General features: G+C 38.7%; 1 protein-coding gene across 2 annotated transcripts in view; it reads right to left on the reverse strand.

Moving 5' to 3' along the window:
* The window catches only part of slc16a3b (solute carrier family 16 member 3b), a 40,128-nt gene that overhangs the window by 7,504 nt on the left and 17,614 nt on the right, over positions 1-15,010 (reverse strand). For both annotated transcript variants that reach the window (XM_061967067.1, XM_061967066.1), the window contains exons 2-5: positions 11,078-11,345; positions 10,863-11,006; positions 7,089-7,699; positions 6,830-7,010 (exon numbers count right to left, since the gene is read on the reverse strand). In XM_061967067.1, coding sequence (XP_061823051.1) covers positions 6,830-7,010; positions 7,089-7,699; positions 10,863-11,006; positions 11,078-11,300 — 1,159 coding nt within the window. In that variant the 5' untranslated portion in view covers positions 11,301-11,345. The remainder of the gene's footprint in view (positions 1-6,829; positions 7,011-7,088; positions 7,700-10,862; positions 11,007-11,077; positions 11,346-15,010) is intronic.

A 15,010-nucleotide genomic window follows, 5' to 3' on the forward strand; every position in this document is an offset into this window, starting at 1 on the left:
ACCCAAAAAACCTTCCTCCCCCATTTATATTCATTCACGCTCATTCACACAAAAGGGTTGTTTGTTTCTGTTATTAATATTTCTGGTTCCTACATTATATATCAATATAGATCAAAACAGTCTGCAGGGATACAGTCCGTAAGCACACATGATTGTATTTTTTTATGACCAAAAAAAAAAACAACCTCCCCCTCCGGGTCCGTGGGACAAATTTTCAAGAGTTGACCGGTCCGCAGTTACAAAAAGGTTGGGGACCACTGCTTTAGGCTACTGTTTATTTACCTGAATCCATGCAGATTTGGGCATATTTTGAAGTGTTTAGAGGCAAATATATAAGTGATCATGAAAAAAATATTTTAAATGGGATGGAGTGGATTTATACACTCTTAAAAAAAATTTTTTTTAATGACTTAAACCATTTATCATCACCAATACGTACTGCTCGACACAACTTCACTTCACTCAAAACTCAGTATTTAGAGAAGAAAAGATTGGCGGCACATCATGTCTTTACATCTGAGGGGTGCACAAACTAAACATTAATCGGTGAATGACAAAGGTGGACTAATTCCTGCATCGCATTTGATTGACATAACGAGTGCCGTGCTGCTGTGATCGTGACGCTAATGACAAAAAGGAGACGTTTGTTTGCAGTTGATTTCCTGTTTTTATGGAGTGAAGTCCATATTATTTTCTCATTATTTATTTTCTTAATATTTTCTCAAAACTGCACACTTATTTTTGGTACCTTTCATATCTTTTACAATAAAGAAATAATACCTTTCTATTTAGTGTCAATTAAAAAAATCCATGATGATTTGTTAGTAGTTGTATGATGAGTCACAATTGGCTAAGGTTAGGGCGAAACATTACGGACTGGCCAATCAAAGGCAAGATAAGTCAGGTCATCAAAACCAGTAAGCAAAATCATAACAGACAAGCACTCATGTCACATGACGAGGGATGACTCAAAAAATATATATATATATACTTGAAAATGGCAGAGGGATTTTCTCCCACATGTTAGATTTTTAATTTAGTGATGAAGATGACATGCAGGAAACTCACAATAATGCTTGTCCTTGGCCATATTTAGACAAATGTATGCGTTTAGAGAAAGCAATGCCAAAATCTTCGTTTGTAATTAATTAAACCAAACCATAACATAAAACTAAACTGTTATCTTCATCCAAGATGTGGAACACACATTTAGGTGAGTTGAGTTCATGAAAAGTTTTACTGCACATAACCATTACCAACTGTTCCCAAACAACACACAAGTCATTGTTTTTTTGTCATGATATAGATAGATGCTTTTTTTTTTTACAAGCAGAGAAAATAAATAACATATCGGTGGGCCAAAGAAAAGGCAAACTAATAAATACATTCGTAGGGGTGTGGGGACTCCTTAGAGGTAGTTGTAGGGTGTCCCAGCTAAATGACAGATAGTTAATAGTAATTTGTACACTCTCAGTTACATTAACATTGATCTCAGAGCATTCAATCGATCGCAACTGGATCAATCTAAGTCTATGAGCATGAACTGATGAAGCCTACTTGAATGAGAGGCAAAATGTCTTTTAAGACAAACCAAACAGTCCAGTTGCAATCGATTAAATGCCCTGAGATGACAATGACCTGGATGAACGAGAACATCCATAGACATCAACATTGATATTATACATGTGGGCCCATAAGATATAAATTCTGTTAAATGTAGCTTTGATGTAGCAAGCTACTTTTGCCGTGTAGCTTGCTACAATTCTCCGGGGATAGCTTCCCTTTTAGCTTAGCCACATTTTCCAAGTAGCTTGTTCATCACTGGTAACAAGTTAGGGGTAAATAACTTGTTGGCCAGCTAAAAGCTATTTTCTACGATCAATATGGTGACTTACAAGGGTTCCGATGATTTCCTGCATCAGCTGTGTATCAACCTCCTCGACAAGCTTGCAATCGAAGAGAAACACGACAAAAACAAATGTCGGAACACGAAAACCAACAGGAAGAAAAACCCTCATGGTCGTTCGAACACCCTTTGTTAACAAACCCTCACTCTTGTTTTTTTGAGCAGCAGTTTACTGTAATGACAAGTATGTACATTGAAAGCACAGAACCTCTTTCAGAAATTGTTGGAATTAATCAGACACGACTCAAGACTGGAGATGTAACGATCAGGCCTACCGGTATAACGATAAACCGTGGTAAAACCAGTGGTGTGCCATCAGGGCCAGCAAGGCCTTCTCTGCTGGCCTAACGTAACCAGAAATCATGATCATAATTAAAGAGAAGCAAATGTTTTTATTTACTTTCCCTAAATATCTAAAATGATTTATATTCTTTTCATGTCATATTATGCACGCTTCAGTGCTGTTGTTTTTAGTTTTAGTTTGTATCCAATCAGAATTCAGCTAGCTTATGTTGCCATGCAGTACGAAATCTGCCAGACGCCTTCAGAATCAACAATGCTGGCGTCCATGCACTGTAAATGAACGGGGACATACAGGTGATAGACAGTTGCAATAGCCAATCAGATCACGAGTTGTTATCAGTAAGGCCTTCTAGATGGCCTCACGTTGAACGTGACATTTACGCGTCCTGTGATTGGATATTCAAAGGGATCGTTAGCGGATGAATTTGAGAACACATAGAGTTGAGAGACAGTTGCGATAGCCAATCAGATCACAAGTTGTTGACAGTAGCTGTTCTGTTACAACTAAAAGTTGTAAACTCTTGTTGTTAAAGTGTGTCATGCTTGTCAGTTTAATTAACATTGTTACATGTGTATTTGTCGCCATCATGTGGTCAGGGCAGTTAATATATCTTTGAGAAGTGTGTACTTTGAATCAAACTTTCTTGACCAGAAGTTCCATTAGCCAAGCAGATACATTAACGGTATATGTTTTAATTGCTGATGCGTTATAATTTATTTTTAAATGCGCCAGAAAATAACCTGTTTTGTATACTGTTGATGTGTTTCAATACAAGTAGGGCGTAAATGTGTTCCTGTATAGTATTTCTCCAGCAATGATCATGTGGTGACATCAATTATGGTACAGTTGTGCTCATAAGTTTACATACCCTGGGAGGATTTATGATTTATTGGCCATTCTTCAGAGAATATGAATGATAACACAAAAACCTTTCTTCCACTCATGTTTAATGGTTGTGTGAAGCTATTTATTGGCAAACAACTGTGTTTACTCTTTTTAAATCAAAATGACAAAATAAAGTGCCCAAATGACCCAGATCAAAAGTTTACATACCCCAGTGACTTTGATCTGATAACATGCACAAAAGTTGACACAATAAGGTTTGAATGGCTAATCAAGGTTCAAATCCTCACCTGTGACCTGTTTGCTTGTAATTAGTGTGTGTGTATAAAAGGTCAGTGAGTTTCTGGGATTCTGACAGACCATTGCATCTTTCCTCCAGTGCTGCACAGATGTTTCTGGATTCTGAGTCATGGGGAAGGCAAAAGAATTGTCAAAGGATCTGCGAGAAAAGGTAATTGAACTGCATAAAACAGGAAATGGGTATAAAAAGATATCCAAGGAATTGAGAATGCCAATCAGCAGTGTTCAAAAGCTGATTAAGAAGTGGAAAATGAGGGATTCTGTTGAAACCAAACCACGGTCAGGTAGACCAGCAAAGATTTCAGCCATAACTGCCAGGAAAATTGTTCGGGATGCAAAGAAAAATCCACAAATAACTTCAGCTGAAATACAGGACTCTCTGAAAATTGTGGTGTGGCTGTTTCAAGATGCACAATAAAGAGGCACTTGAAGAAAAATGGGCTGCATGGTCGAGTCACCAGAAGAAAGCCATTTCTACGCAAATGTCACAAAGTATCCCGCTTACATTACGCCAAACAGTACAGAGCCAAGCCTCAAAACTTCTGGAACAAAGTAATTTGGAGTGATGAGACCAAAATTTAACTTTTTGGCCACAACAATAAATGTTACATTTGGAGAAGGGGTTCAACAAGGCCTATGATGAAAGGAACACCATTCCTACTGTGAAACACGGAGGTGGATCACTGATGTTTTGGGATGTGTGAGCTACAAAGGCACAGGAAAGTTGGCCAAAATTGATTGCAAGATGAATGCAGCATGTTATCAGAAAATACTGGAGGAAAATTTGCACTCATCAGCTCAGAAGCTGCGCATGGGACGTTTATGGACATTCCAACATGACAATGATCCAAAATACAAGGCCAAGTCGACCTGTCATTGGCTACAGCAGAACAAAGAGAAGGTTCTGTTGTGGCCCTCTCAATCTCCTGTCTTCAATATCATTGAGCCACTCTGGGAAGATCTCAAACATGCAGTTCATGCAAGACAGCCCAAGAACTTACAGGAACTGGAGGCTTTTTGCCAAGAAGAATGAGCAGCTTTGCCATCTGACAAAATAAAGAACCTTATCCACAACTACCACAAAAGACTTCAAGCTGTCATTGATGTTAAAGGGGGCAATACACTGTATTAACAACTGGGGTATGTAAGCTTTTGATCAGGGTAATTTGGGTACTTTCTTTTGTCATTTAATTTTTGAAAAGAGTAAACACAGTTGTTTGCCAATAAATAGCTTCACCCAACCATTAACCATGAGTGGAAGAAAGGTTTTTGTGTTATCATTCATTTTCTCTAAAGAATGGCCAAGAAATCATAAATTATCTCTGGGTATGTAAACTTATGTGCACAACTTGTATTTTAAGAGGTAATCATTGAAGTCAAAGATCACTGAAGGCCTAGGTGGGAAACGCACAGCCCGCCACTGGGTAAAATACACAAAGTTTAGTATTACCGTTTCAAATCTAAATTAACATGACCGTGACTGATCACTGCACTTTGATAAACTCATGGTGATATTACTCTTTTTCTGGATAAGCAGCTAAGCCGCTAATCGCTAGGTAGCTTGAATGCTAACATGAATGCAAGCTCCATTAACGTCTTTCCCCATTACAAACAACATAACCCAATCTAAAATTGTGTAAACATATTGCTGTGTAAGCAACTAAACTATTCAATTGTATAAGCACCACTTGACAGACAGACGTGTTAACAATAGGAAGTGAACCCACGTTACTTCACATCAATTTGCTAAATATCCCATTTGTTTTAGGTATCTAATAATAATAATGGATTAGATTTATATAGCGCATTTCTAGACTCTCAAAGCGCTTCACAGACAATTGAGAACCCATCATTCATTCACTCCACATTCACACGTTTATGGCGTTAAGCTACATTTTGTAGTGGGTGAAGTGTCTTGCCCAAAGACACAACAGCCGTGACTAGGACAGCAGAAGCTGGAATTGAACCCTCAAGTTGCTTGTTTTAAATGTTTTACTAAACCGCAAGTCATTAATTTTCTCAAAACTTGGTGACAGTAAGTATAGTAAAATTTAAGTGCACATTTTGAAATTCTTTGTAGTTTTTAATAATCTTGCAAACAATGTACAGTAACTAATCGATAATGTAGTAAACGCACTCATAAACAACTTAACATAGTGCACCATTTACTCTTCTTTAGTTTAAACAGTTGTTGAAACAAACAAGCTTGTTTACCTTTTTCAGAGGACAATGTTGATGTCTATCTTTGGTACAATGCTCATTGGGATTGCTAACAGATGTCCAATGTTCTCCACGAAGCAAAATACATTTGCATTCAGTCTGTAGTTGCAAGTTGATGCTTTTGTTGGTTCATCCTTGCTGTAATTGTGTCTCTTAAAGGTATTGTATGACGAATCTGCTGCGCCATCCTCAAGTACGTGTTTCACTTTGAGATCGTATTTTATACCTGATGTGTACCGACGATAAGAACGTTTGTCGCTGCAATACCAACAAAGTTACCTTAGATTTATCCAAAGTTCTGTTTTGAAGCGAAATGGGCCGCCCCTCCTCCCAATCACTAACTGTGTAATAAATGTGTGCGTCTTCCGGGTTAAGCCTTGTGGAGGGGGGCGTGGCCTGCGAGCATGCCGCGGAACGGGGTGTTGCCAGGACCGTCCTCGAAGACAGCGACAGGTGCGTAGATGGCCCAGGTGGGCCTTGTTATCTAATCACCTGTCGCCTTTATTAGCAGCAGCCGTGATAACACGAGTAGTTGGAGTTGGAGGTGCTGCTGAGCGGACGCAGGAGAGAAAGACAGTTTGCTGGAAAGCAAAAGACTTTGCACTATTATATGAAAATAAAACAGTGTTATACCCGGAATTCCTGGCTCTCCTGGCAGTGTGTGGTGGTCTGAAGAACCCACGAGAGGGCAACCTCTACAAGCCTAAACCCGGAAGTGATTAATCTTCATTCATAATTGATAACGCGGTCATTTATTTTTATTAATCACATGCGTTAACGTGTTAACCTTTGACAGCTCTATTTTTTTTGTATATATTAGCGACACCGGCCTATAAGCCGCAAATATATACTGGTAAGTTGTGAAAGGAGATATTTACATAGAAAGATTTTGTATGTTTATTTACATACCCTAATTGTTTCCAAATGGTGCATGTTAACATGGCAGTAAAACTGCTGATCAAACAAAACAAAAAAGTCAATGATGTCTTTAGTCATTATTAATGAGATGAATAAGATGTTCTCCTTTTTAGTAAGGTTCAAGGTGTTTATCAGGATTCTTCTTCCTTGTACTTTGTAAAAAAAACTTTGAGTTTGAACAGTGCATTGTTTTATTTCTTCGCTTAAACCATAGATTAGCCGCACCTTTGTATCAGCCGCAGGGTTCAAAGCTTGGGATTGAAGTAGTCCGGTAAAATACACTAACCAATAAATAATAATAAACCTGATGAACTCTAGGTTTAATTGCATACTCTTACCTGCTCCAGGAGGTCCCACGAGCACAGCCATCGCTTCCATCATCAGCACAAGACCAATAGCACTAGAAAACCTTTCCGTCCCCACGATAGCCATCAGGACCTCGAATTGTAGTGCTCCCACCATGCCGTACGATATGCCAAAAAAGATGCAGAAGACCACCAGACCTGTATAGGTGTTTGCCTAACGGAACACAGGTGGTACAGGTGTTCAAATATGACTATAATATGTGCAATCCAGGTAAAAGTCTTATATCTTTACCTGTGAGCAAATGAGATCGGTGCATCCGTTGAAGAGCATAGCAAAACTGAACAGGTAGACGCACCTTGGCCGTACCCACTTCAGACCTGCGACGATTCCCGACAGGGGACGGGCGAACATATCTACGAATCCCAAGATGGTGAGCAGCAGAGCAGAAGCCGTGTCCTCATAGCCGAGTCCTTTAGCATAGTTGACCACGAAGACAGGCGGCACAAACAAGCCCAGCACCATAATGGAGGCGGCAACAGTATAAATGACAAATCCTCTGTCTTTGAACACACTGAAGTCTAGCAGTTTCTTCTTGGGTTGGGACTTATTTTCCTTGTCTATGGCTGCGATATCGCCATCCTCCAGCATGCTGGGTTTCTTTGGTGGCAAAAGGGGCCTCATGAGGGCACCGCAGGCACAGCAGTTGAGAAGTATTCCTCCCAGGATGAGAAAGCCACCCCTCCAGCCATAATGGTACTGAAGAACTTGTCCCAGTGGAGAGAGAGAACACAGAGCTACGGGGCTGCCTGCCGCTGCCAGGCCGTTGGCCAAAGGTCGCTTCTCGCTGAAGTAGCGATTGAGCATTATTAGGGATGGCTGGAAGTTCAAAGAGAGGCCCAAACCTGATCAGAAGTAAAACATTTAAAACCATGTCACTCACTCATTAGATACATCAGAGACACAGAATATTACCTAAACATAGGGGAAAAACATTAAATAAAAGGTTGTCATTTCATCTGTATTGGAATGAGGGACAAATTGACCCCACGGCAAAAGGTACTGAGTGGAGAAACCATTGCTTTTGTTCTTGTGTCTGATGTTAGCATTGCCCACTCACAAAAATGAGATGCTGTGATGAAATGTTTGCCACAAAATCCTACATTTTGCACCTTTAGGGAGGTGTTAGTGAATATTATTGACTGTGTTATTATTTTAATTGGACAATTACAGTCAACACTAAGGCTGGAAGATTACGGCAAAAATAATAATCACAATTATCCATCCATCCATCCATTTTCTACCGCTTGCCCCTTACGGGGTCGCGGGGGGTGCTGGAGAAAATCTCAGCTGCACATGGGCGGAAGGCGGTGTACACCCTGGACAAGTCACTACCTTATCGCAGAATCACAATTATTTTGATTGATTTTGTTGTCACGATTATTTATTCATTCGAAAATAATTTTTTAAAAGTATTTATTATACCACCAAAACTCAATTTTAAACATAGTTTAAAAAAAAAACGGATATAAATTAGTAGTGAATAAACAATAGATTTAAATAACAATAGCTATATAAAAAAACAATACAATAATTTTTTTTCCGTTGTAATTGTTTTTAAAGCATAACAATTTTGTAAATGTATCAAAAGGTGCTTTAAGTACATTATGCATATGTAAGGTAGTTTTTTTTTAAACCTTTATTTTGTTAGCGTAGTCAGACCGGATGTGGTGCACCGCGCTGTTATTGTGAAGGGGGAAAGTGTGCTGTGCTGTTGTTCTCAGCTTGATGAGTAAAGAGGCGACTTGAGGCTTTAAAAAAAAAGGGAGCGTCTCTCAAGTTGGAACCACTGTTTGTACATTGTTGTTACGTCAATGATGTCGTTCACAACAACACAAGCAGATGAGATGTGTTGTGAATGTATGGAATGTTCTTTAGCTTTAGCTTCATAGTCTAGTCGCTGTTTCAAGTGTCCACTTACACATTGTTTAGTTAAGGACTGGGCAGTTGAGTGTGTCCTTGATAAATGAGCGCTTGCAGACACATTATTTTCCCAAATAAATGTTCCTTCTCCTACAATGATAACATTTCACTTACATTTATGTCAATTTCCACGATATTCTGCGTTTAAAATCGGATTCCGTTTTAATTGGCCAATTATGTGATTCCGTATTAGTGAACGCGGGAATCATATGCCTTACTTTTTTTATTTAGTTTAGTGATTATTGATCAGGCATACTAGCACTGTGATAAACAAAAGTAGCAACCATGGTGACATCCCAAACTTCTCGTACACGTGCTCTGTTTTTATTAATTCGCTACTCACCGTTACAAGCTCCGGAATTTGCATGTACGTTACCCGGCCCGTTAATCATTTTTTTCAAATACTATATTTTCATGATCATGAGAAGCCATAATCGAAATTTAAATCGAAATGAAAACTTGATTAATTGTCCAGCACTAGTAAACCCTTGTGTATTGTTGTTTATTGGTAAGCCCTGGTAAACAAATATCCGCAAAGAAGGAATTGTTCATTATAAATCGAATATTTTATATAGCTATGCCAATAAAAAACTTTTGCAACCTTCTGAATACAATGTTGACCTTATGAGAGCGCTCTAGACTTGACCAGAATTTTCCAGTAAAATATGCCAAAGCAGACTTATTTCACAACGGTGAACCTCTCGTTTAGCGGCGCTTACTTCAACCATGCGTACACATGGCCCCTCCCCCTCTATCCCTCCCTTCTCCCTCTCTGTCTGTCTGCTCCTTTCTTGTCAGCTACTCCTTTACCAATGTTAATGTAAATGAATTTAACTTTTTAAAATGTTTATCGTAGTAGCAAAATGCTTGTTAAAGTTAAGGATTTGTGAAAGTTCTGATCGTTTGTGCGCGTGTTGGCGGAGCAGTGCATACAGAGGACAGCAACTTGTTGTTGTTGTTTTGGCCTGTTAATAAAGAGAACGTTGATCCATTGTTTAATATACACTACTGGATAGCACCTCATATTGTGTTCAAATTGTACAAAACTTCACTAAAATATGGAGTTCTGCTGAGGCTGGAAAGCATTATTCAAATCTATATTGCTTCTTATGGAGAAATTTGCTTGAATATACAAACTTTTCGATTTACAAACCCTGTTGAAGAACCAATTAAGTTTGTAAATTGAGGTTCCAGTCTACATATTTTTACTCAATACACTGTATTCAGGCATTTGAGCACCCTTTGAGAAAAAAAAGGAAAACTGACAAAAAAGAGGATAATTTCTATCAGCACAAAGTGTTGCCAAGCTAGCCCCAAAAGTAAATGTTGAAAATCAAGATTACGTTTCCTGCAATTGGGTGCTTTTCTACACTATAACCTCTTTTGGCTGACTTTTTGACACTTACATGTCCCATGTAATGTATCACAGAATTTTGGGGTTTTTTAGTAGATAATTTACCAACATTATGGTCATATGAAAATGTAACGTACATTTCTATAACATGCATGCAAAGAACTCAGAAAACGTTTCCTATTTAGCAACTATATCCTAGCCACGCCCCCTCGGGTAATATACTTCCGGTGTTGTGACCTCTTGTTTACATCCGTCAAGTCCAAAATATAACTTGTCACTGGCTTCTAATACATACTAACTACTCTCTGTTGTAATCATTCAAATATGATTAGCAGCAAAGTGGACAGCCGCCAACGTTGTGGCTGGGAGAACGAACGGAGGCAAAATTCAGTGCAATTCAGTGGGCCGTTTAGGCAACAGGAGCAGCGAGTACCTGAGGCTGAGGTGAACGTTCAACAAATTTTGTTTGAATCGTATAATTTTTACGGATGTGATATTTTGACATGTTGACATTTTGACATATGCCTGTGTTTAACTTTTCCTACCAACTCCTCCTACTGTACTCAACAAATGTATATATTTGTATTTAGTTTATTTATTTGTTTTTGTTTCACTCAATACACTGGATTACTTATTATTATTATCACTACTGTATTACTAAACTTGAGGTTAAATAGGGATTGTGTGCATGGTACAGGAAAATGCATGTCTTCTCAATGCTGTGACTGTACCTGTAATAACGCCGACGGAAAGGTAGATGTGTACAATGCTGGTTGCAAAAGAAGCCAGAATCATTCCCAGTGAGGCGAAAATCCCTCCAACCATCATCACAGGTCGACAGCCAAACTTGTTCACCAACACACTGCAGAGAGGACCTAACGTACACACGCTTTAGTGCAATATTCCTACATTTCAATAATCCGATCTATGGTCTATGAGAGCATACCTGTGCCGTAGAGCATTGCCAGCAGTATGGATGATATCCAGGCCGTGTCACTGTAGCCAACATGGAACTCTTTTATCAGCTCCTTGAAGAAGACGCTGACAGCCTTGGGGAACGCGTAGGAGAATCCTGTGATGACAAAGCAGCCGACCAACACCGCCCAGCCCCATCCGCCATCTGGTGCCTTCACCCCAGTAGGTCCGTCGTCCACCACTGCTCCTCCCATGGTGTTACCAGTTTGAGCAGTTTCAAGTCAGTGGCAAAAATGAAGCTGCAAAAAACACATTAAACCATCATATATTCCAGAATTTGTCAAAATGAACATGCTTCTTATTTAAAATTGAACATGAAATGGAAGATGTTTTGTATTATTTTGCTATAAATAGTGTATACTTCTTAAACCCTGGACTCAAGAAAGACATTTTACTGTAAAAAAAACAACAAAAAAAACGTACCAAAATAAAGTTCGACAGGGATGATCTTAGTCCCAAAAGTAAAGACTTTGCTACCAAAGACACTGACTTTGATGGTTAATGTAAACATGAACATGTACATGTCTTTGCTGCTAGATAAGAGTATACAGTATAAGTACGTTTTAACGGTAGAGGAACAGTTCTTGTATTGTTGGAAGGTCTAAAACTTTCAAGATGCACTGTAAAAATGAGTCAACAAAATCGACAATGTCAATATAAAAATTAATTTACATAAAAGTAGACTTAGACTTAGACTCAGGCACTTGGACAAACTCTATTGATCCACAAGGGAAATTGTTCCATGCAGTAGCTCAGTTACAAAGGATGGAAAGGCTAATGCAGGTATAAAGTAGACTAAAAATGTACCATAGCAGCATTATAGAATATAACATATATGTAATATTTACATATTATATATACAGTATATATTATATACTGATATATTATATTATTTTATCATACTATATTTTTCTATAATATATACAATATATAATAAATCCCAATTACCATGTATAATATTACAGAATATGTAACAGCTGCAGCAAAAAGAAAAAAAAGGGCAGTGTTATTGTTTTTTTGGTTTTTGTTTGTTTGTTTTTTTGTCCTGTCCAGCTTCTCAGGCAAATCATATAGTTGATGTCGATGCCCATATCGGCTGTACACATTTACTTTACAAAAGAGAAGTGTGGGATACTCATCTTGTTGCCTTATTTGTATTTGACTTTATTAAATGTATTTATATTATCATTTGGTGCAGTCGGCCCGTAGCAGGAGGGGATAGAAAGAGAATACAAGGAAGACAGAGGGGGGAAATTGTGGGGACAAGAGGGGTATAAGACAGAGAGATAAAAACAACAACAGCAAACACAACAATAACAATGACAACAACAACAACAATAGAGCAACATCAGCAAATATGATGTGTACAAATATGATGGTAAAAGTGATAGCAAAGAAGCAGTTAGTGAAATAAATAATAACACAGAAATGACAATGAGCATTATTACACTACAAATGGGGCAATACAAATACCAATAGAAATAGTCCATCCATCCATTTTCTACCGCTTATTCCCTTTGGGGTCGCGGGGGGCGCTGGAGCCTATCTCAGCTACAATCGGGCGGAAGGCGGTGTACACTCTGGACAAGTCGCCACCTCATCGCAGCAATAGAAATAGTGCTATTGATAATTAATAACACCAATAATTTACCTCTATTATCAACAATACAGTTGTTCAAATGCAACAATACATATATGATATATACATACATATATATATATATATATATATATAAAATGATAACTAGAGATACAAAGGAAAACAGAAACATGGAGGGGAAGAAAGAGAAGCCAGCTATAGATTGTTATAGTAACAATAGGTTAAGCTTTGTCAGTGTGCCATGTGTTACCCAGTTGACCCTAGGGTAACAACGTTAATTTATGTTTGATGAAACGTGATTATATGCATGAGTGTATGTATGTATATGTACGTGTATATGAACAGTATGTGTATATGTATGTTTGTACAGTGAATGTATATGTACAGTATGTGTATATGTATGTTTGTACACTGAATGTATATGCACAGTATGTGTATATGTATGTTTGTACACTGAATGTATATGTACAGTATGTGTATATGTATGTTTGTACAGTGAATGTATATGCACAGTATGTATATATGTATGTTTGTACAGTGAATGTATATGTACAGTATGTGTATATGTATGTTTGTACAGTGAATGTATGTTTACAGTATGTATACATGTATGTTTGTACAGTGAATGTATATGTACAGTATTTATATATGTATGTTTGTACAGTGAATGTATATGTACAGTATGTGTATATGTATGTTTGTACACTGAATGTGCGTGTGGATGTACGAACTTTGAGTATGTAGGTATGTACTGTATTTGTGTATGTATGTGGGAGCATAGGTACCTACTGTATGTATGTATGTATGTATGTATGAATAACGGTGTGTATGTGAGTATATATGTGTATGTGAGTATATATGTGTATTTGTATGTACAATATATTTGACTCCCAGTGTGTGTGGAAGCCACCCAGAAAGCCCAACCCACAAACAGCAGGTGTGGCTCCCAGAGAACAAGGGACCACCGGCTCCACGCAGCCAGGCCGGCCAGCGACAGGAACCCCAGAGCCCGGCCTACCGTGCCGTCCGGAAGAGCCAGCAGCAGGCCGCAGACAGACGCGCCTGGCAGAGGACAAGGCACGAGAGAAGCAGGGCACAGCCAGCCCTCAAGCCAGCGAGAGACCACACCCCACACGGGCAGAAAGGCGGGACCCGCAACCGGACGGGAAGACCCCCCTGCCCCACCAGCAACCGGGCCTTCACGAGCCCACCCCCCACACCCCGGAGAGCACGGCGTGGCCTGCCCCAGGCCACCCCATCCAAGTCGGCCGCCGCAGGACCGCCCAGCACGGGGCCACGGGAACACCCCACCCCACCCGCAGGGACCCCAACGATGGAGATGGAACAACCAACAACCGCCCTGTCGAATCCCCCGCCTGACGGAGGGGAAAAATACAAAATAAAAATAATAATAATTAAAAAAACTTTTTTTTTTAATAATATATATATATATATATATATATATATATATATATATATATATATATATATATAAATAATTAAAAGAAGATCACAGACATGCTGACACACAAGGTCACTACCCCAGCAGCTGGCCGACTTGCAGCACCTCGGAATACCTTGCAACACCAAGCTACCACAACAGGCGCGGGAACTAGACCCAGCAGGCCCCAACCAAGACGGGCACCCGGAAAGGATGGACGGCAGTGTTATTGTTGTGTTATTGTATTATTATGTGTTATTGTCGACTAGTCACTTAATACAATTTTGATTGAGAGACCACAAGGAATGTTCATGTTCACACTTTAGGTAAATAATTGCAGGTACATAACCTAAACTGTACTGGATAAAAAAATAATAGTTGCACTGAATGTTATTTTTCACTGTGGTTATATACTTTGTGGATTAAAGTAAAACCATTCACTTCACATTAATTCATGTTTCTTTTGTTACAATTGAATTGACTATAATAGGTTTTAAAAATGAGTTAAAATCAAGTCGCGGACTCGACGTCAAACCCAAATGTGTACAGCAGATCATAAGCAATGATCGTTTGACTTGTTGACTAATTTAAAAAAAATTAATGACTAGTTGACTATTAAAATAATCATTAGTTGCAGCTCTACTTTCAAGCTAGGTCTAATTTTGTATCCATAGAGATATGTTCTACTAAATTATTCATGACATTTGCTGGTCTCTGACTGTTGGCTTGTTATCCACATTTTCCCTTTCAAATGCTTATGGTTTATATTGTCTTCTGTTTCTCTAAAATAGTTTTTGTTGTGTGGATAGCATGTGTATATTTATACAAGCATCGCATAGCAGATAACACAGCAACACAAATGC

The sequence above is a fragment of the Nerophis lumbriciformis genome, linkage group LG11 (genome assembly GCF_033978685.3).
Source record: "Nerophis lumbriciformis linkage group LG11, RoL_Nlum_v2.1, whole genome shotgun sequence".
Lineage (NCBI taxonomy): Eukaryota > Metazoa > Chordata > Actinopteri > Syngnathiformes > Syngnathidae > Nerophis > Nerophis lumbriciformis.